Source organism: Camelus dromedarius, chromosome 1 (genome assembly GCF_036321535.1).
Source record: "Camelus dromedarius isolate mCamDro1 chromosome 1, mCamDro1.pat, whole genome shotgun sequence".
NCBI classification, from domain to species: Eukaryota; Metazoa; Chordata; class Mammalia; order Artiodactyla; family Camelidae; genus Camelus; species Camelus dromedarius.
Genome location: NC_087436.1, coordinates 105,257,641 through 105,279,692, shown reverse-complemented (window position 1 = coordinate 105,279,692; position 22,052 = coordinate 105,257,641). Strand labels below are relative to the sequence as shown.

General features: G+C 39.8%; 2 protein-coding genes across 3 annotated transcripts in view; both read left to right on the top strand.

Moving 5' to 3' along the window:
• The window catches only part of PI4K2B (phosphatidylinositol 4-kinase type 2 beta), a 32,343-nt gene extending 20,392 nt beyond the window's left edge, over positions 1 to 11,951 (top strand). Inside the window, exons 8-10 of the mRNA XM_010991056.3 lie at positions 2,530 to 2,663; positions 3,233 to 3,292; positions 9,551 to 11,951. Coding sequence (XP_010989358.2) covers positions 2,530 to 2,663; positions 3,233 to 3,292; positions 9,551 to 9,724 — 368 coding nt within the window. The 3' untranslated portion in view covers positions 9,725 to 11,951. The remainder of the gene's footprint in view (positions 1 to 2,529; positions 2,664 to 3,232; positions 3,293 to 9,550) is intronic.
• Positions 11,952 to 21,270: 9,319 nt separating this feature from the next.
• ZCCHC4 (zinc finger CCHC-type containing 4) overlaps positions 21,271 to 22,052 on the top strand; it is a 41,957-nt gene continuing 41,175 nt past the window's right edge. The window contains exon 1 of one of the 2 annotated variants that reach the window (XR_004131672.2): positions 21,271 to 21,500. Coding sequence is in view for 1 of the 2 variants with exons in the window: in XM_010991057.3 (XP_010989359.3) it covers positions 21,311 to 21,500 (190 nt within the window). In the remaining variant the exon portion in view is untranslated. The remainder of the gene's footprint in view (positions 21,501 to 22,052) is intronic. The other variant, XM_010991057.3, reaches the window with a different exon arrangement.

Genomic DNA, 22,052 nt, shown 5'->3' with positions numbered 1-22,052 from the left:
GTGTTGGTGCCTGCCCACTGTGGGGTGAAGCTTGTTCCTGGACCTCAGGTAGGTAGGGCTGTGTCTAGGGTTATGTCTAGAAGTGTTTGTGGCTCAGGAAGTCTGCTGATAGGTGGGGCTATGTTCCCACCCAGTATATTGTTTGATCTGAGGCTTCCCAGCCCTTAAGCTTATAGGCTGTTGGGTGGGGCTAGGTCTTGGTGTGAATGATCCAATCAAGATGTCAGCTTCCAAGAAAGCTCATGTAGATGAACACTCCCGGGATGCCTGCCACCAGCTTTTATGTCCACCGGGTGAGCTGCAGCCATCCCCTACCTCCCCAGGAGACCCTCTAAAACCAGCAGGCAGGTCTGGTCCAGGTTCCTATGAAATCACTGCCTCTGCCCTTGGACCTGGCACACGCGAGACTCTGTGTATGCTTCCCGAGAGAATGAAGTGTTTCCCCCAGACCCATGGGGTTCCTGGAGTTGAGCCCCACTGGCCTTCAAAACCAGATGTCCTGGGGTCCCCTCCTTCTGCCAATGCCAGAACCCTGGGCTGGGGAGCCTGATGTGAGGTTCAGAACTCTCACTCCTGTGGGAGGGCCTCTGCAACTTAATTATTCTTCAGCTTGTGGGTTACCCACCCGGGGAGTTTGGAGCCCAATTATATCGCGAGCATACCCCTCCGACCATCCCACTATGGTTCTCTCTTTATGTTTCCAGTTGAAGAAGATCTGTTTTGCTTGGTTCCAGTTTTTTTTTTTTTTTCCAATGGTTGTTTAGCAGTCAGTCGTGGTTTTGTTGTAGTCTTGAGGAGAAGCGAACTCGTGGTCCTACTACTCTGCCATCTTTACCAGAAATTCTTATTTATATACTTCTCTGAGATTCTTTTAATAGGTACACTTAACTCTGGTTTAAGTCTCAATAAACTACTGATGTGTTTGAACTTTTCCTGCTATCTTTTTTTTCTATTTACCATGAATTTCATTTTTTTCTTTTTTTCCTTTCTTGTCTTTAATTGAGCTGACTTGAAATGTCTTTCTTTTACTTCTTTCCTCTAATAGTTTGGAATCTATATGCAAATTGCATTTTAAAAGTGTCAAGTTTAAGGTGCCTACAGTACATCTGGAAATTTTTACCAAGCATACAGTTGGGGATTAAGGGTTTGGAACTTGAAAGAGGAATTGGTATTAAGGATATCATTTTAAAATGTCACCTTGGTAAGTGGAAGCCATGCAGTGTTTGCTATCACCGGGGAAATGATGGTGAGCAAATACATCACTAGGGCAATGTGAGGTACATAGGTACTCAATAAATGTTTCGTGAACATTTAGTAAATGAAGGCGAGAAAGGACTGAGTAAGGGAATGGTAATGTTGAAAACCAGAGGAAAAGTCAGGAAATGAGAGAAATGGCTTAAAAGACAGAAAGTGAACTTTGAGAGCAATATCTCCAAAACCACATAGAAGAGAATTTCCCAGAGGGAGGTGATAGAGAGCAGTGTGTTGCTGCAGAGACATTAGGTAGCATGAGGACTGCGATGGGCCTTCGGAGAGAAGACCGGTGGTCTTAGGGGAGAGTCTGAAAGGTGATAGTCAAAGTTGAGGGATAGGAGTTGGAAGCAGAGGCAGGCATAGCATACAGGCTTTTCTTTTATGTAATTGGTCAGGGAAAGATAAAAGGAACTTGTTCTTAGCTTCAGGGAGATGTAACCCAGAGCAAAGGCTTTCTTTGGAATGGACTCTACTTCCCACAGTGTTCAAAGAGATAGATAAAAGAGACTTAAGAAGGAATGACTCTAAAGGCAGATTTTTTTCTCCCCTCAGGGCTTTCTAAGTGGTAGAAGCCATCAAATCTGGAAGTTCTCATTGGATGTATCCACTGTAGTTCTATGGGTGATCATATTGTCAGAAACCTTACACTTTCTTGCAGGAATCTGAATCTGCATTCTGTCTAGAAGATCCTACTCCTTTATAAATCTTTGTAGTCCTGACACTGTGTAGATTTAATGGTCTTCTTGGGAGAGAACTAAGTTAGCCCAGAGTCATGGATCTTTTACCCTTCAAAGCCACTTCCCTATTTACATACTAATGATTTAAAATTTTGGAACATACACACACACAGACACAAATGAGTGGTCAGTTCTTGATAATTTGTGGCTGGAAAGGCAGGGAGACCAGTCATCTGGGGATCTGGGGATGTGAATAAATTATGGGTACCTCTCAATTTCCAAACACAGAAACCAGAGATTCAGATATAGTTTTTGATATAGGGCTGTTTGAGATAGACTCATTATCAAAACTGTTTACTGTTTAAAACTCAGAAACCTAACTAGTTCAGTTAATACCTTAGTGTATTTTACTATCTGAATTAACCATCCAAACTTAGAAATCTGAATGATTTAGATGGCAAAGAATAATTGTTCTCTCTGATAACCTTTCTCCTTTTTTTTCTTTTTTAATCTAGGAATTGTAGGAAAAAAACAGGGTAATGTGGATCGAAATAAACCATTTCCCCCCACTTATAAGACTACTTTTTTTTTTTATTAGATCCATTTCACTGGGCTTGGCTTCCTCAAGCAAAAGTTCCTTTTTCTGAAGAAATAAGAAACTTGGTTCTACCATATATTTCTGACATGAACTTTGTGCAAGATTTATGTGAAGATCTTTATGAACTTTTTAAGGTAAATAAATTTTTAGTTTTACTTTTTGCAGAAAATTAAATAAATCTTAAGAGATATTTTCCTAATAGAGCTAATTTGCAATTTATTGCTTCTGGTATCACTGCTTGCAGTAGAACCCGATATAACAAAGAAATTAGCAATTTTACTTTATAGGAACATATGTTTGTGACATTACACTATGAGTATTCTTTGAAATGAGACTACATTAAAACTTGAGAAGTTGTTTTCTTTGAAAGTTGAATTTTACAGAATTGCTCTATAAATTATAATACACGTTTGGTGACCTGCTATGATTTAATTCTCTCAAAAAAAAACCTAAACTTTTTTGTCTGGAAAGTAATTTTAGATCTGTTCTGGAACAAGTTGGAGTATAAATAAACTATTTGTTGTCATTCTAGAGGTGTATAAAAATACATTAAGTAAAAATAATCTTTTCATGTTATTTTATCTGTTAGGAATGCTTTCTGCTGACCTCACGTGCTAAGCTGAAGAGTCCTTTTGTTTTCAGACTTTTTTTCAAAGATCTTAATTTTGGAATTATAATACTGTTTTCTTTCCTTTTATGATAGATTGACAAAAGATTTGACAAAGCCACTTTTGAAAGGCAGATGTCTGTGATGAGGGGTCAGGTAGGTCACCTTTTTAAGGTCTTGTTCATTAAGGAAAAAAAAATCTCTCTTTGAAACAGTAGTCAAGTTTTTTTCTCCACTGTGACCCAAAATGCAACTCTAATACTGTCCTTTATTCTGAACCAAAGTAGCTCACATGATTAGAGATGAAGTTGATTTCAATACTCTTTTTCTCTGTTGTCTTCTATATTAGATATTTTTTATCTTCTCGTGTCTTGTTCAGTTAGCCAGTTTGCTCCTACTGTGAATTCTTTGTCCTCATTTTGATAACTTTTCCTGGGCATTAGTATCTTTTTTCTCCTCAAATCCATTTGCTTGAATGTTTCAATACCAAGTTCTGTTTCTTGTTGACTATTTTCCTCATGGCTTGGCCTTTGTTAGAGCAATCAGTAAATAACCGTGTCAGCAAAGTTGAGCACTAATTGGGACATCAAAGTGCTGTTTGTAACTCAGTCCTCTCACCCCTTCTCACCTCCTGTAATTAGAAATACAAGGTATTAATTCCATCTGCTGGTGTGGACCTGCAGGCTGGCCTGACCTACAGGTGACATCTGGTTCTTCTACTCTATTAATAGTATTTAGATTCCAAAAGGAAGACTGGAAATGAAAATAAACTGTAGTGCAAACATGGTCTTCTTAGTGACTTACTAATTCATTTTTTCTTCCTAAAACATGCGTTTCTTTTAAGGTAGCTATTTGCTACAAACATGTGGCAAAGAAGACAAGTCTAGTTTTTGCACTGTGTATTATGTAGCATTAACAAATATATAAAATTAAATTAGATAATCATTCATTCATCAAATATTTATTGAAAGAACCAGTGCCAGAAACTGTGCTAGTGACTGAGATGAAGCAGTGAGTGAAACCGAGTTTCTCCCCTCAGGGAGCTCTTTCTCCAGTGAGGAGGTCAGGAGTCAGGGAAAAGGGGCAGATTGTTAGCTTGTTCACCTCTCTGTGCTCTGTGCACTTACACAGCACTCTGCTGGAGTCATAAGTTTTAAATAATCATAAGTTTTAAGTGAAATGACTGGAGAAGCAAGCTAGAGTCAGGTGATGGAGGGCCCTAACTGCCAGAGTACAGACTCCACAGAGAAGGGACTGGAGCAGTTAGAGAGCTAGCATAGAAAAGAGTTGTGATGGGGGAGGGTAAAGCTCAGTGGTAGAGTGCGCGCTTAGCATGCATGAGGTCCTGGGTTCAATCCCCAGTACCTCCAGTAAATAAAGAAATAAATAAACCTAACTACCCCCCACCAAAAAAGAGTTGTGATAATCCAAGTGCCCATCAGCAGACGATTGACTTAAGAAGTTGTGAGATACACACAGAGACACACACACATACACACAGACACAAACACACACAGAGGAATATTACTCAGCCATAAAAAACTGAAATATTGCCATTTGCAGCAGTATGGATGGACCTAGAGAATATTAGACTTAGTGAAATAAGTCAGACAGAGAAAGACAAATACTGTGTGATACCACTTGTATCTAAAAAATACAAATGAATCTATATACAAAACAGAGACCGAGACACAGAAAACAAAATTATAGTTACCAAAGGGGAAAGGGAAAGGGGAGGAACAAATTAGGATTTGGGGATTAACAGATAGAAACTACTGTACATAAAATAGATAACAAGGATTTACTATATAGCACAGGGAATTATACCCAATATCTTATAATAACCTATAATGGAATATAATCTGCAAGAAAAAAAAACTGAATCACTATGCTGCACACTTGAAACTAATGCAATATTGTAAATCAACTATACGTCAATTTCAAAAGTTGTGATAATGACAAAGTTTTCTATTTACTAGTATGGAGAGATCTCCAGAACATATTATGTTAAAAAATATATAATAACTAATGGTATGTATAGCTGCTTATGTATTGTGTATAATAAAAAAGGAATCAGAATGTCTTTTAAAGGGGGGAGTTGTGATGAGACTGACATTTCTGGAGAGGAGACCTTACCCTGGGTTTCCTCTGCGAACTCCCTGAAATTTTGTGCTAAATTCTGTTTATGTGTACTTTTTGGACATGGAGTGGGCAATAGAATTTATAGCTCAGCAAAAGGTATCCCTAACCCAACAAAGAACCACTGCAGACTGGACAGTAGGGTGCGGATTGGCTCAGCACACGTGTCTAGAGCCACGGAGCCTTGTGAGGAGGTGTTTTCAGTAATTCAGGCATGAACAAGGGGCTCAGATGCTGGATGACTGTAATTGTGTTGTTGAGGGTTACTACCCTGAACTATATTTGAGTTAAATTTTCAGGCATAGATAATTATGCCCTAAGCCGACATTTTTGCTTGAAACAAATTGGCTTGACTTTAGCAGTATGCTCCATCTTCTGGAATTCTCGTATCCCTAAAGGTGTATCTTTACCTTAGGAATATTTGTTTTTTAAAAATAAAAGCTGTAAATAATTTTATAAGCTTTAATTGTCGATTAAAGTTAGTACATGAGGAATTTAAATTTAAATTTTAAGATGCTTATCTGAAAAGGTACGGGGATGCTCCAGTTCTGAGGTCTATTACAAAGATACACCAGTGGCTATCTGCTATTTAAGGTTTATTTATTCATATCCTGTCTCATCTACAAAGGAATAAGGTATTGTACAAATGGGTGTAACAGAATATAAAACTGACAGGATCAGGATCTGGAGAGATAAAAAATAAAATAGTACCTTGGCTATGTGTTTTAATTTGATTTTGTTTTGGTTTTTTATTTTAATTTGGTTTTGACCTTTCTGATAGCCAAAAAGAATAAGGTACCCTAACCATGTACATGATTGTGTAACTCTCTGGTTTTAGCCTTTAAAAAGAAGAAAAGCTAGTCTGAAAAATCACATATTATTTTATATTCTAAAGTAAAAAATCAGTATTTGAAACGGAAGCTTAACAAACAAAAACAAATAACCCGTGTTTTAAGCAACGGAATTCATTATTTAGCCAATTCCTTAATTGAGTCAAAATACTTGTGTTATTTCTATCGTTTATAATTATCCCTCAAATCCTTCTCCCTTCTAATTTTGCCAATTACCGTCATGATTTGTGCTTGTACAACCAAGTCTTTTGCCCTAGTTTATAGGAAGTTTTTAGTTTTGCATACATAATCAATGACACGTTCTGATTCTTCATATAACGATGAAGACGGGAATTAGGAACTAGTGTGAAGGCATTTCTTTTAAAATTTGACTAGTGATGTTTACTAATTTAAAGATTGTGAATTTTACATTAAGTAGCAGTAGGATCATGGACAGGTTCAGTAAGAGCATTCATTTTACTCTGCCTGTGCCTGTTTGGAACACGGGACCTCAGAAGGTACTTATTTATATGAGATGTATTTCACACATGATCTGAAAAAATGGCAGAAATAATAGTTTTATTAATCCACAGTGAACTTGTATTCAGTGGTTTTAACCAGAAGCTCATTTGAAGATTCAATAAAAACTGATGTTAAAAAAAAATGAAACTAACACTTTTATACTTCCTGAGTACTGGATTCTTTATTAGGTATTTTTAAGTTTGTTATTATTTATCCTCATAACATCTCTACATAGTTATCTGCATTTTATAAGTAGGCTCAAAAGGGTTAACATGTTGTATCTGTTTAATAAGGGAGTCTGGCTAAATGGCACGTGTGGCATTGCCTCTGCCTGGAGCCCTTATCAGCTCTTCTCTGAACTTAATGATCTGCTAAGTGGTGTCCTTATATCCTTACCTGTTTGCCCGTCCTTCTTCCACATTAGACTAGAACCATCTCTTTAAAAGCACATATGATCGCCTCTTTAGTGATTTAAAGCTCCCTTGATTCGCACTAGGTGCAGGCTCATTTCCCGACTTTGAGCATTCTACCGTCACAATCTGCCTCCATCCACCACACCTGCCTTTACCCCTCATTGGCAGCCTCCCCTAAGCCTAGCCATTTGTCACTGTCCTGTCCCATTTCCCCTTGCCCTGTGGGGCCCTTGTGTGCACTGTTATCTCCCCTCAGTGCCTTTTCCTCTTCGTCAGGAGAACGGTATTTTTCCTTCAAGCTCCACCTCTGTGTTCCTAGGCTCCTCCCGCCGCTCAGGGAATTCTGATTTCCACAGCACACCCTGGGAGTACCAGGGTCACATTTCATTCAGAAATCTGATGTTAAAACAGCACATTGGGTGTAGTACTATTGAAAAATAGTTTAAAACCAACAAGAAATTAAAATATATGTAGTTCTATGTAGCTAGTTCAGTAATTCTCATGCCCACTAAAATTTGCGGACCAGTGAACCAGTCTAGAGGAAAGCAAAGTCTACATGCAGAAGTCTGTGAGCTCACACCATCTGCCCTCAACCTAAGTGTCACATCCCTACCACGTAATCAAACGTGGCATTGATGGAGAATTCTGAAGTGTTTCTCCTTGCCTGCAGTGTTTTGTCTATTTCTAAAAATAATCTTCTTTGATTTAAATATATAGTAATGTATTTATTCTCTGAGAAATGAAAAAATGGGCAGTATGTACAGGAGGGGATCAGATTTTACAGTCAGAGCATAGATCCACTGTTGCTGAAGTATCTGTCACTCTCCACTCCAGCTGTTTGTTCGTGTGGCTGTTTGTTTCTAGAATGTGAGTACTTTATGAGCTCAGATGGTTTTCTTCCCTCCTATTCACTCTTCTCCCCTCCCCAACAGTGCATGCTAGTCAGTGTTTCTTTAGTAAGTAAATGCAAGATTTCAAGTATCTCATCAATTTCCAAAGAGATATTAATATTTAGGGTAGTATTAAGACTGAATAATTTTTGCTATTATATATCTGAAAAATTTTAATCGTGTTTCATTTTCTTTGTACCATTTGTTTTCTAGATTCTCTACAACAGTCATGTGTTATTTTTAGAGTTAGGAAAATGTTGGATATTAGTTAAATTAGTATGTTTATACTAACATATTTAGAATAGAATTTTTAAAATCAAAAGAGGAGACCAACCAGAATATTTCATTCCTTAGCCATAGTGGTACCCACATTTTATTTTCATGGCAAAAGCAATGCTTATAAATGTAAATTTTATAAGTTATTTTTGTCTTGTTATCCAAATGCAACCAGCCTAGAAGATTTTAAAGGAAGAACTTAAATTAAGTGGTCTTAAAACATAAATACAATGAGTAACTACTATTGCTAGTGAAGGTTTATTTCCCTGATGTGTTAAATACTTCAGATCTTCCAGGACCTAAACCATCTAGTTGACACTATTCAAAATGTTACAAAGTTTATTTTTTCGGCTCTGTGTTGAAATCTTTATGCTTATCACTATTAAATGGTCTTTACAATAACCAGTAATATGCCCACCATCTGTATATAAGATAACTTTCAGAAACCTAAAGGAGACCTTATTTCTAAAGTATACAACTAAGGGAATTTTCTACTTGATATGCAGGGGAAAAAAAGAAAATGGATTATTAAATTTTTATTTGAACAGAGTAGGCTGTAAGCTGTGCATTGAGTTTCATAACCTTATTTACATGTGCAAGTAGCAATTCCAATAGTATATTTAAACATGGAAGGTAATGCATTTTACTATTCCTTGTTTTATTTATTTTTAAGAGTAAACTCTTAAATAAAACTTTATTTCAAATGCTACCTTCCCAAATTCTCTTAACCCGCCTGCCCTGCATCGTGCTTTCCCATAGCACTTTTTCCTTCTAATACATGGTACAGTTGACTTGTTCATGATGTTTATTGACTCCTCCCCTGCTAAAATGTGAGCTCAGTGAAGGCACAGAATTTGTTTCTTTTTTTGTTTGTTTTGCTGTTATATCTCCAGCACTTAGAACAGAGCCTAGCACGTAGTAAGTATGCAATAAATATATTTGTTGAATAAGTGGGTAAGGCAGGTATTTAGTTAAAACCAAACTTTTTAGACCAGTATTTGTTGGATCCAGTGTCAAATAGAGTACTGTGTGGAACCAGTCACTTTATTCCATCTCTAACCCCAATGCTCCTGGATATACGTGCATTCTAAAATACTGCAAAGTTACCTGCTGGCAAAAATCATTAATTCTAAGTTTGTGCATTTGTGTGTTTATGTGTTTGTGTATGTATAAGCATACACATTCACATAATAGATATTTGTAGCAGTTACTCCTCATCACAGTCTCTACTGGGCATAAATGGATGAAATAAAAATTACAATTATGAAACAATGGTTAAAATAATGTCAGTGAACCGAATGTTTTGATCTTTTTTGAGCTGGTGAAAATCTCTTCTTTGCACAGATCTTAAATCTTACTCAGGCACTGAGAGACGGGAAGAGCCCTGTCCAGCTGGTACAGATGCCTTGTGTGATTGTGGAACGCAGTCAAGGTGGAAGTCAAGGCCGGATTGTGCACCTCAGCAACTCATTCACCCAGACTGTCCACTGCAGGAAGCCGTTCTTTTCCTCCTGGTAGCAGATGCACGAGTGAGAAAAACAAACTATTTGGCATTTTCATGTTGTTAAAACATGACAGTGGTGTGATCTCTGTTAAGAGCTCCAGTTGCCAAAACCTCATATAATACATTTTAACAGTACTCAAAGTTTACAGTTTCTTTGTCCAAATATTAAATTTCTATTTCAGGGAAGAAGTGATGTATCTCTTACATCATATTTTTGTAGAAAAATTGTATTTTATGTTGTTGATGTTAGTTGAAGAGGTGATTTCATAGTTTACACATTCTGAAACGACTGTAATTACTTTAGAATCCCAAACCAAAAAATGAGGTGTGTGTTGACTTTGAATACAGTAACTTTTTATGTACCTTTTAAACACTGAGAAGAATGTTCATGTTAACTCATCTTACATTATATAAGGCCTTTCAGGTTGAAACTGCTCTTAGAAACTTTAATAGAGTAGTTAATAGAAAAATAGGTAAGAATAAAGCAATGTTGCCTTAATTTTAAAAGCTGCTATTTTAGAACTTGAATAAATGCTCTTAAAGTAACCATTATTAGGGACCAGAAAATTACATTTTGTTTAAGTTACAGATGACCATTTTCTCTTTTTTGTACTTCAAAGTATTTTTGGTCAATTAGTTTGTTATAGTGAGGGAAAAAATCTTAAGGTTATCTCCCTTTCTAAAAAAAAAAATGGAAACACTAAACAGACTTGAGGGGAATAATATGAAATTAAGATAGATCCCTAATATTTTGAAATTCCAAAATATCGTTAAAAATTCCCTTCTGTTTCTTGCATGGAATCAGTACCTCATGCGGAGTCAGTTAGTACCTCAGAGTACTGACTGGTTCAACTTAGTATTTCCGTTAGCGTTCAACTTCACTGAAAGGTAAACCGTAACTCAAACCGTATATTGGATTGCATTTTTGGAGTCCTAGGACATAACCTCTTAAAAATAATAGTAGTATTGTAGGGTACTTGAAATTACTGATGTTATTATAATTACAGTCACCTTTTAGAGTATCAGCCCCAATCAAAGGGGAACATGACAGAGCTAACTATAAAATCATTTTAATTTGATTTTGAGTATCAGTATGTCTGACATCCTGGGTATCTGTAGCACTTTTAACTCATCAAGTGATTTAAGTTGAGATGAGCCCAGTGTGAAGATTTGATCCCAAAGAAGCTTCATTCTCTTCTCCGCTTCAAAGAAATAACATCACCCCATGTACTAAACTGGGCAGTTTGGCCTTTTGTTTTTTAAGCATTCTGTCCTGTAATTTTTAAAGTTATTTTTGTGTAGAAAGTATTTCCTGAAGTTGAAATTAGGATGGAAGTCAGATGTGCCGTCATCTCTCCCCTCACGCCTTTCCCCTGGCCTTCGTGGATGTGATGCGTGAGAACACTGCCGTCCTGGTAGATGTCCGCCAGATGCCGTGCTCGCCTCCCTCCCTGACTCTCCGTGCTCTTAATGTTGAGATGATGGAAAATGGACTGGAAATTCAAAACTCAAGCTACTATCTTTAGATGAATACTAGTAATTAAAACGTGCCTTTTGAGGGTGTATTCTTATTGAAATAAGTTGTTATGATGTGGGTACTGCTTTCATCAGTTTTTTTCAGTATTTTGAGGATTGCTATATTAATTTTTATAGTGGAAACTTAGTGAGTTGCTTCTGTTTTATATCCTAAAATTAAAATAGTGTGGAAATATTTTTAAATGGCCTGACCAGGCCAAAAGGGTAAAGTTGAAATATTTAAGATGTGATTACAAGTCAGAGTACATTGCTTATATTTTGTAAATTTTCATGAGCTTCATTCTTATTTAAATATTGTGTTAATTTTTTCAGCGAGTATATTTATAGTGTCAAACATGGTAGACTAAAGGTAATAAAAATAACTGCCTTAAGATTAGACTTCTCCTGAAGTATGTCTATGGAATATTTAGAATGCTTGTGAACACATTTATGTTTATAAATGATGCCAAACCACCATTTTCTTACTTCATGTATTAGTATAGTTTAATTCTTGGTCATTCCAAAAGACATGGTTAACTGGAATCTTTATAATTAGAGACATTTTAATTCTTATTTAAATATATGCTGCCTTATTCTCCCCCAAATTTGTCAACAGTTGACGACTCTGGAAACATGTTTTTGCAGTTCTGAAAACAGTTTGATTCAGGAAAATTTTTTTTAATTTGAAGTTTTGTACTAAAGGAATTAAAACCTTATTAAAAACAACAGTGACCAGTTCTTTGATCAGATTATATCTTAAATCCTTCCACAGATACATGAAGGGACAGGCAGCATTTTATGTTTTACAGTCGACCTTCTTTCCCAAAGTTTCTCGGGCAGCTGTAGAGTTGTGGGAAGATTCTCCCGTGTTGTCCCTCTGTTTCCAAGCCTCTCATGTGGTTAGTTTGGTTCCACGTGACTGTGTTCTGGCCAGTGAGATGTGGGGATAAGGGATCTACGTGACTTCCAGACCTGGCAGTAAAACTCACTGCATCACAACCAGTGGTCATGGTTGGCCACTCTCTTGCCTTCCCATTTGGCTATAAACAAAGAACTTGCAAAGTGGAAGCAGCCAGAGCACATGAGTCACTGCTTGGAAACGTACCAGGAGAGCGCGCTGACTGCGCTGGACTGTGACGTGAGCAAGAAACAGGTGCTTGTGTTTAGTCACTAACATTTTTTGCATTTATTTGTTAAAACTTTCTGTAGGCCTATCCTGAGCATTATAGTGTAAATATAAAAATACAAACCATTTTAAAACAAAAAATCAAAAACCAATCATAGGAGGCTGGATGGCAGCAGCAGTGGATAGTTTTTTTAATCCCTAGTCCCCATCAAGCAGCTAGGATAGCAAAAGAGAAATCACAGTGATTCCATCTTCACCAACCTTTTTTTAAAGGCTGTATCTCCAAATACAGTCGCATGGGGGTTAGGGCTTCGGCATATGAATTTTGGACGGGGACACAATTCAGACCAAAACACTACCCGAAAGAAAAGGCTTTTAAGCACCCCCAGATGCATTACTCTCCCTGAATGTGACCAGGACCAGCCTCTACCTCAGCCATTACTGCAGTCCCAGCCACCTCCTGGTCTTATCCCAGATGGAAGGCTGAAGTAATAGGAACACCCATCTGTAAATATTTCCTGTAGTGAGGCCTGAGAGGCATTCTTCTTAACGTGTAGGACCTTTCAACCTGGATTTGTCATAATTCTTTTGATAACTGAGATAAATGTCTTGCTTACTACTGGGCTCTTGGTTCTGTTCCACATAGTCATGTACTGGAACAGCCCATTCCTCAGTCACGGCAAATACATGAGTTTGCTTTAGCCCTTTATTGTTTCCTAAAATCCCAGCTCCTGAATGGACAACAGTTTGTGTGACGGATATAAATCACTCACTGAGTTCAACGAACATTTGCTGAGTACTCATTGCATGCCAGATTCTCCAAAAGGCAGTAGGAATACAAAAATCAGTAAAATACAATTTAGGTCTTGGATTCGCTCTTTAGATACTGCTCCAAGGCAGAAGGAAAATCGGGAAATGATAACAGATCAAAATAAAGTATTTTCTAGGGAATAATGTCTTAATCTTCATGTGTGCACATTTCTACCTTTGCCTCTTAGACTGTAAATTCCTTGCACACAGGGAAGGGAAACTAAATGCTTTGTAAACAAAATGCTTCACTGACTTTGACGTGAGCTCTCAACATTTTTCTTATGTATAATAGAAGCATATTTTCAATATCTAGATTCCTGTTGCATTGTGGAGTGTGTGGCTTTCATTCAACCTCTTAATATATTTAATCTGTTCTTTGGAGGAAAGGGAGTAACTGGTCTCCAAAAATGGTTGTCCTCACTTCCTTCCCTCTTTGTAAGCATGTACTTTTCCACCTATCAGGAAGTGGAATCCACCTCTTGCCCTTTTCAGTCTGGGCTGGCCTTGCAGCTGGCTTTGACCATCAGAATGTAATGAACGTGCAGTGATGCTATTTTGGGGCTTAGCCTTTAAGAAGCCTGGTAGCCCCCACTCAGCCTGGGAAGTCAGCTGCCAAGTAAGAAGTCCAGCTATCCAGAGTCCACCATGCTGTGAGGACGCCCAGGCTAGCCATGTTGAGAGGCTGCATTGAAAGAGAGGAGGGGATAAGGTCATTCTACTTACCACAGCATCGTCTCTCTTAAGAAAATTAACAAAAAACCCTACTTATATAAACCATTTTCAAATATCTTCTGTTTTTCACCAAATATATATTTTACAGCTATACCACTTTGAGTTGAGATTCAACCAAGTTTTATACATTGCATTTGTTTGTTCTATCTTTTAATTTGGGACAGTTCCTTCACTTTTCCCGTGACATTAACCCTGGGGATATCCGCCATTCTGGATTTGTCTCATAAGACTTCTTAGTATTCAATTTCATCCTCTATCCCCTGTATTTCCTATAAACTGGGAGTGAGATCTAAAAGCTTGAACAGTTTCAGGTTAAACATTTTTGGCAAGAATATTTCATACCTACTTCATATTGTGTTTACAGCAGAAGTCAGATAAGAGAGATTTAATTTTTATTGAAGAATTCATCATGGTAGAGGAGGAAGTCCCCAAAAAGCCAGAGAATTGTGGCAGCAGGAAATCTCTTCACAAAATCAGAAAATATCCTCATTTACAGAGTGTGGTTAGATCACCCGCATTTCTTTGAAAACCTAATTCTTGTCCCACGTTTTTCATCAGTGAGTTTTTCTTAATTAGGCCTCCTTGTTGATGATGATGATGAGTTGGTTTCCATCAAGCAAATGTACTAATTTGTCACAATATCAAAAGATTATTGTCCTAGATGGTAGTAATTAAGCACGAAGTCTCAGGAACAAAACACTTAACTTGGAACAAAGTCATGTTTGACTCCTGCGAGCTTTCCTTCATTGCGAGCAATTGTGCTTTCACTCAGTGCTGAGAAGGTCGCTAAGTGTTAAGTGGAACCACGGCTTGAACTGTGAAAGCATGTAACAAAAATACATTTGTCTAAGCAAGTTGCATTATTAATCATTTTATCCAGTAGATTTTAACCTGCTTCAGAATCCGTGTAAGGAGTTCTTTGAGGAAATAAATCCTTAAGCTTTAAAGTTTCTGTTCTAGCACTAAGTAAGACAACAGATGTCACTTTTGGCTATAAATTTACTTATGTCCTAATATTGCTTATTTTTAATAAATAGAAGGTGGGTCAAAATTCTCTTTTGACTAAGAGTTTGAGTAGACCTGTATTTAAGTAGTATTTGCAGTAGACCTGTATTTAAGTCCTGACTCTGCCCCTCTCCATGTCCTTGGGCGGATCTTGCAACCTCCCAGACTAGCCTTCTCTCCACGTGTAAAATACGTGATAATGCCAGCTTCAGAGGTTTATGACAGGGGCGAAATAACGTGTATGTATTTTGTGAAAAGTGCGGTACAAATTCTGTTAGTTACAGATTCAGCTTCTATCCGAGCAGCTGTCTATGTGTATTAATGGCGCTTTGGGAGTTTTGGTTTTAGATGATGAAATAAAGCGTACATCTGTGCTTATGGGTTTGGATTATTGCATAAATTTCTAGATTGGATATCATCTTTCCCGGAGCAGGGTGCCAGATTTGGAATCAAAGGCTATTTTAAAGTTTTCTGTTGTGTGACACCCGAGGGGTTGATCTGGCTTTGAGAAGAAAAGGCACCTGAGGTCACTGGGTAATAGTAAGAGATTTATCCAAACCTGAGTCCCTGAGAAACTAAGCGACATTTCAAAAGGTATTTGTTCAGAATCCTGACATCCAGTTCCAGCCAGTGAAATGCTAATCTGGCAGTCGGTGGCTGGGGCCTCTGCAGGTCGCCTTGTGTTTTTTTTTTTTAGACCTGAAAATTGAAAGCATGTGATATCAAAAAGAAGCAGCTAATCTACTCTGTATGCAAAGAGATGTGTTTATTTTTCCTCTGACTCCAGGAACCCTGGCTGCGCCTCAGCTCTGATTACACAATTTCCACCTGACAGTGAAGGCTTCTGGAACTACTGAGGCTTTCAGAAACAGTGGAAAAATCGGGTAGCCTTGTCTTCCCCAAGAGTCATAAAGTTGAATAAACATTTAGGGCTGATCCCCTGGCTGCAGGAACTGGTTTAACCAGATTCGGTGATGCTTATGCCCAGATGCCTGTCAGGGTAAATATAATCTCCTTTAATCTCAGTGTGGCGTTGGGAACAATCCAGAAATCTGTTCTAACTTTCACGTGTTTGTTTTAAATTGCAGCGCTTACAGGCAATCAGAAACTGCCTTTAAACCCAGGCACTGGTTTAAACTGAGGTCACCGCTGCTCTGGTACAGTTTCTAAGCAATTCACCATCCAGCTACACTTGCTCTCCGTGCTGTCGGTGAGTTGGAAATGAAGGAGTCCCTGACTCTCTAGCTTAAATGCTGCTCATCTGCGAGGACAGCATCCTCCTTAATATGTTTGGGGGGGCAAACATTACTACCCTTAAGTTTCGAAAGTCTGTGGCCCAGAGAGGGCAAGTTGTCATCGCTGACGTGGAAATTTGAAATAATCTACAGAGGAACACGGTAGAAAAAGCCTTTGACTCTGAATGAAGAGATGAAAAGGCAGCAGACTACGCCACTCCCAAATATGCCAGTTGGGCACAAGAATGATTTGGAGATAATGGCAATTGAGAATCAGCAGATATAAGAAAAGCTCTCTGCCCTCCCCTTATTTGCCTAAAAAGCAAGACATAATCTGTAAAGATATTCCCCATTCCCCCACCCCCCAACTTCCCTCTGTACCAAGAAGAACAGAAGTTAATCCCTAGTTTCGATTCTAGACCCTTATTTACCTTTAGTTTCCCCATATCCTTGCCTTCCCCAAATTTGTCCCTCACAGGAGCTCAAAGTCCTTTTCATGTTTTGTCATGTCTCTAAAAATGTGCTGTTCTCCTATCAAGATGCTGTATAAGCGCAGGTTCTAACACCTCTTTGAGGTGCCCCCCTCCGAGTGCTCCCATGTGCATGCCTGATACACGTTTATAAATGTCTGCTTGTTAGTTTTATTTTTTGTAGGGCTTCAGTTGGAGAACCCAAGATGGGTAGAGGAAGGAGAATTTTCTTCCTTCCCTGCAAGATCAAGTAGACTCTAGTGGAGGTTCTAGTCATACTTTGGGGAGGTTATTTGTGTTTCCAGTTAATGTATCTGTGCGTGTATGTATATGTATACGTATGTATGTGCAGGTGTGTGTGTTTACTTACTTAGCTAAAAGTGCTACAACTTATAAAGTTCTTACTCTGCCATGTAGCTGTTAGGACACTGCTCCTTTTTTTTCTAAAATGTGTTTGTTGGGATGGTTTCCCATTCATCTTTTGAGGGGGGTAACTAAATTTGTTTGTTTATTTAGTGGAGGTACTGGGGATTGAACCCAGGACCTCGGGCATGCTAAGCATGCACTCTACCACTGAGCTATACCCTCCGACCCCTTCTGTAAAATTATTCTCTTTGGATTTCCAGTAAGTTCTATTTCCCCTTGGCTCTGTAGACTTAGGGGTGGAAATAACTTCCTACCGTTAATCACCCTCAGGGAATGCACATTCCCTGGGTAATTGAACTTAACTCTGGTAAACTGTCCCCTCACAAAACTTTCTTCAATTACCCAACGTGAGCGCACCATCTGTTTCCTGCCAGGATCCTGCATGTCACACGTGTGATCTCATTTCATTCTTCCTGCCAACCAGAAGCGATGGGTATTATTACCCGCTTCGTACACCTGAGAAAGGCTCAGAAATGCTAAACAACTGGCCTGAAGTTACATAATTAACTTGTAAATGGTAGGGGCAGGACTCAAAGGGAGGTGTGCGTGACTCAGGGACCCCTTCACCAGACTGAAGCACACTGAATTAGCCACAGGGTCCCAAATTTTCCCCTTTGTCCTCTTCTCATAAAGAATACTTTGCCAACCCGCATGAGTCTCTTAAAATGAAATCCATTAATAATGTAATCTATCCAAACACCTCATTTCAACTAAGATGCACAAAATATTTTAAAATAAAAGGATAGTTACAATAAAACATGTATTTCACATATGAATGCTCAGCATGACCACATTATTATATTACAATGAAGCTGTCAGATACACCTACCTTCATGATCATGAATACACTTGGATTTAAGATAAATAAGACAAAATTGTTTTTTTTTCCTTTATATATGACTTTTTGAAATCAGAGCTAAATTCGGATATTCATGTAGAATCACTCAGGTAGATTAGGTTTTGCTCACAAATATTCACCGTCTCCCCGCCACCTCCGTGGGGAGAGTGTTCTTTTCCTCCCCCCCACACCCCCCAGACCTTGGGCTTGCCAGTGTGGTCTGCCCTGGCCAAGTGGCATAGCAGCAGGCAAGGCTGAACTAAGGTGTGAAATGCGCTGGGCAGGGGGCCTTGCCCACCTGGGTCCCTGCCATTCTCATGCTGCCCCTCCAGCCTGGGCCCATGATGAGATACAGGGAGCAGACCTGAGCCCAACTCACGCTCGGAGAAAGCCCCGCTGACCAGGCGTCAAGCGGAACTGCCCCGCTGAGCCCCGCCTGCATCCGCCAACCCCTCGCTAACCCACAGATGTGCGGGGGAGAACGATGTGTTCTAAGCCACCGTGTTTTAGAATGATTTATTATGTGTGAAGAAACTGCTGACAGATGCAATCATCATGAAGGTAACGGCTTTAAAGGTGGATACAGATGGGATGTACTGGGGATTCAAGGAACATGAGCCATGTTGCTGTTGATCACGTGAGTTTTCCACAATGGTGAACAATTTTTTTTTTTTTCCTGGACAACGCACAGTATAATTTCTCTTTAATACAGACAGTGGTTGCATACCTGTCATATTCAGATATATGAAAACTGCAAGTAACTACTTTGTGAAAAGTTAGAGTCTAGATTTAAAAACTATAAACAGGTTATTCATCTATATAAATTGTCTTTCCAGATTAGAAAAGTTGTGCAGAGCCTAGAGTAATTAATTCTTCATTGCACAGGACTGTCCTAACACTTACAGACCATTTAGCACACAGCCCCTGTCCTCCAAATTCCAATAGTGCCTCCCAGCCCCTGTGCCAACCAAAAACACCTCCTGGCATTTTCAAAATGTGCCCCTGGGAGGTGGCACAGCCCTTGTTGGAATCACTAGATGAGATGACTCAGTGTTTCCTTCCAGCTCAAATATTCTCAGATTTTCTGAGTCTGATTTTAGTTGTCATTCAATCAGTGAATATGTACTAAATGTCTGTTATGTGCCAGCATCGTGGATGTAAGAATAATACACAACCTTTGCTCTCAAAGGGCTTACGGTGTAGAGGGAAGCACAAACCAGCAATCAGGCAATTCTCATGTACAGCGATGAGCGGTACCAGGGCTGGATGGTCAGGATGCTACAGGAGGACGTCCATAAGAGGAGCATCTAACCTAATCTTGGGGCTCAGGAAAGGCTCTCCCAGAGGTGGTGATGTCTAAGCAGTCATAAGAGAGGTCTGGTTATTAATTAAGCAAATAGGAGTAAGAGGTGAACAGAGGGGAAGGAGTAGGCAGCATGCTCTTTCCCTGAAGCAAGGACCTGGATGACCTATCTGCGGAGATTGTTGAGGGAGCACGAGCATTGAGTTGGAGGGATCTCGGTTCAAATCTGACCGCTGCTATAACCCTGAGCCGTTTTCATAGCTAAGCTTTACGAATTGCTTGCTATGTTCCAGGCACTCTGGTAAGTGCACGCTGTGGATTACTTCTTTTAATCCTCCCAACCAACAGTACCTAAAAGGGTGGGTACTATTATTATCATCCCTCTGTTTACAGAATGAGAAACTGAGGCACAGAAAGGTTAAGTAACTTGCCTAGTCTAGCAAGCGGTGGTGTGGGATTAGAACCAAGACAATCTGACTGTAGAGCCAACGTTCCTCCCCTCTTCCCTGCACAGCCTAACCTGGGATCCTGTTTCCTCAGCTGTGTGGTATGTGTAACAGCAGCTCCTGTAAGCTGATATGTAAATGAAATGTTTATATATTTAAGCACCAGGCACATTGGTAGAATATTTTTTAAAACAGTTGATTCAACTTCTGATCCTTCCATTTTCAAGGGAGGAGCAGCATACAGTGTGCGTGATTTTAGTTACAAATCTGGAGAGCATACAGTGTACGTGATTTTAGCTTGTACAAATCATGTTTTTGAAAACTGAAGTGCCATTAAAAGAAAATGTATATTAAAATTAAGTTTGATTACATGTAAGAGAAAACACAAAAAACAAGTGGCTTAAACAGACAAGGGTTTACTCTCACGTGAAAGGAGTTGAGTTTGACAGTCCAGTTTCTCCTTACTTTCTCTCAAGTTCACCTCAAGGTCCAAGATGGCTGCAGGAGCTTCAGTCTTTGTACCTGCCTTCCACAGCAGGAAGGAGCAGGGGGAAAGAATAGGAGATAAACCTCCCAGTTGAGTTGATTCCCTCAAGAAGGACTCCTGCTTAGTCTGGGATTAGGACACACTGATGATGGGGTACCACAGCCCCGCCTCTCCCTGTAAAGCAGGCAACACCACTGTGCTGGTCGTGCACCCGAGCTCCCTGAGCATCAGGCTGAGGCTGGACTCCAGCTGAAACCACGTCTCTGCCTCACTCTCCTGCTTCTCTTCCTTCCTTCCAGGTTTCTCCTTCAAAACAAACAAACAAACAAACAAACAAAACCAAAAAACAAACAAACAAAAAACTTGCGTAAGAATCAACCTGGGCTCTGCTTCTAGGAACCCCACAGTGTGTTCTTTTTTCCTGCCATAATCTGCCTCTTTATAATCTCACGCAGGTTCTACCGTGTTGAGTAATCCAGGATAAATGGAATTCTCTTCCGTAGTGTAGCACCTCTATATATTTGAACACAGCTGTAAAAGAGTGATGATATGTACATACCATTTGACTGTTGACAAAGAACTCTTGTGTTCATTTTCTCGTATAATCCAGCACTCCCTCTGCTTGATGACAGATATTGCTATTTTGGGGAGGAGGCGCCAAATTCGAACATGTTTTAGTAGCATCTGCAATTATACTCTGTGAGATGGGAGTGTGGCAAGGGTCTGTCTCAGACAGTCCTGCCGTGTCTCCCAGCTTTTCTCTGCTCAAGGATTTTGTTGTACAAACTAAAAACATTATTAGACAATAAAATAAAAAATTCATAAATTATTGCTCATATTTATAACCTCTTCAGCAAAGATCCAACATATGCAATGAAACATACATATATTTACAACCAGACCAAATCTTTGCTCTACTGAAGGGTCATCTCATCTCCCGGCTAAACTCTTACGCTAGGAGGGTACTGACAGGTGCTAAGGTGCTAAGGCTGAGGCAGAAAATAGGTGAGCTTATTGTACAGGGTCCAACGAGTTGCCTGGGAGTCGTCCCCCGCCCCCACCTCATCCCAGCCTACTCCACCTCTGGCCCGGGACCCCTGGGTGGCAGCCTCTGGCCTGCCTGGGACAGGGTTTAGAGGCGTAGCCTCAGCCTCAGCGGCCGAAGATCCTCCTAGGTGCGCGGGGGCGCTGTGAGTCACTGCGGGTCATGGAGGCGCTCTGTCTCAGCCTCGTTGGTTCGGACCGAGGCTTTCGGGACGGCGGCGGGAAGATGGCGGCCTCCAGGGACCAGCTTGGAGCCGTGGAGGAAAAGGGAGGCTCGGGTCGCCAGGGGAGCTCAGGAGTCGAGGTGGTTTTTCCCTCCGATCCCGCCACCTCCGCCCCGCTGTGCCCTCACGGTGGGTCCGCGTTTGGGCTCAGGCTGGCTGTCAGGCGCCAAGGGGCGTGGGTTAGCCTGAAGGTGCCATGGGCTTTTAGGACTCCCGGATTTTTTATCTGCCTCTCTTCCCCACCGTGTGTGATGCCTTTCTCTGGAAGTTGTGGTTTTCCACTTAAGAAACCGTCGTAGAAAGTCCCCACAGTTGTGGTTTTGGCTCCACAGCTATTACATCTTTTTGAAGGGACGAGGCAGAGGCTAGACAAACAGGATGCATGTTACTGAGTAATTCCCATTGCCAAGTACTTGGAGATTTCATGTGTTGCTTTGCCATCTTTTCAATTAAAAAAACATTAGGGAGCAAGATAGAATGAATTCTTGCTTAGAAACCAGACCCAATTTTTCTGTAACTTGGGGAGAAAGGGTATGTACAACTATAAAGCTCAGATTTTCACTGAAAGGATAGATGAGCAGAGGTTTCAAAGTTCTCAGTTGTTGGACCCTTCCTTGTGTCAGGACACAGGCCGTTCACCATGTGGACCGCAACTAAACTGACGATAGCATTTTCTTTCTG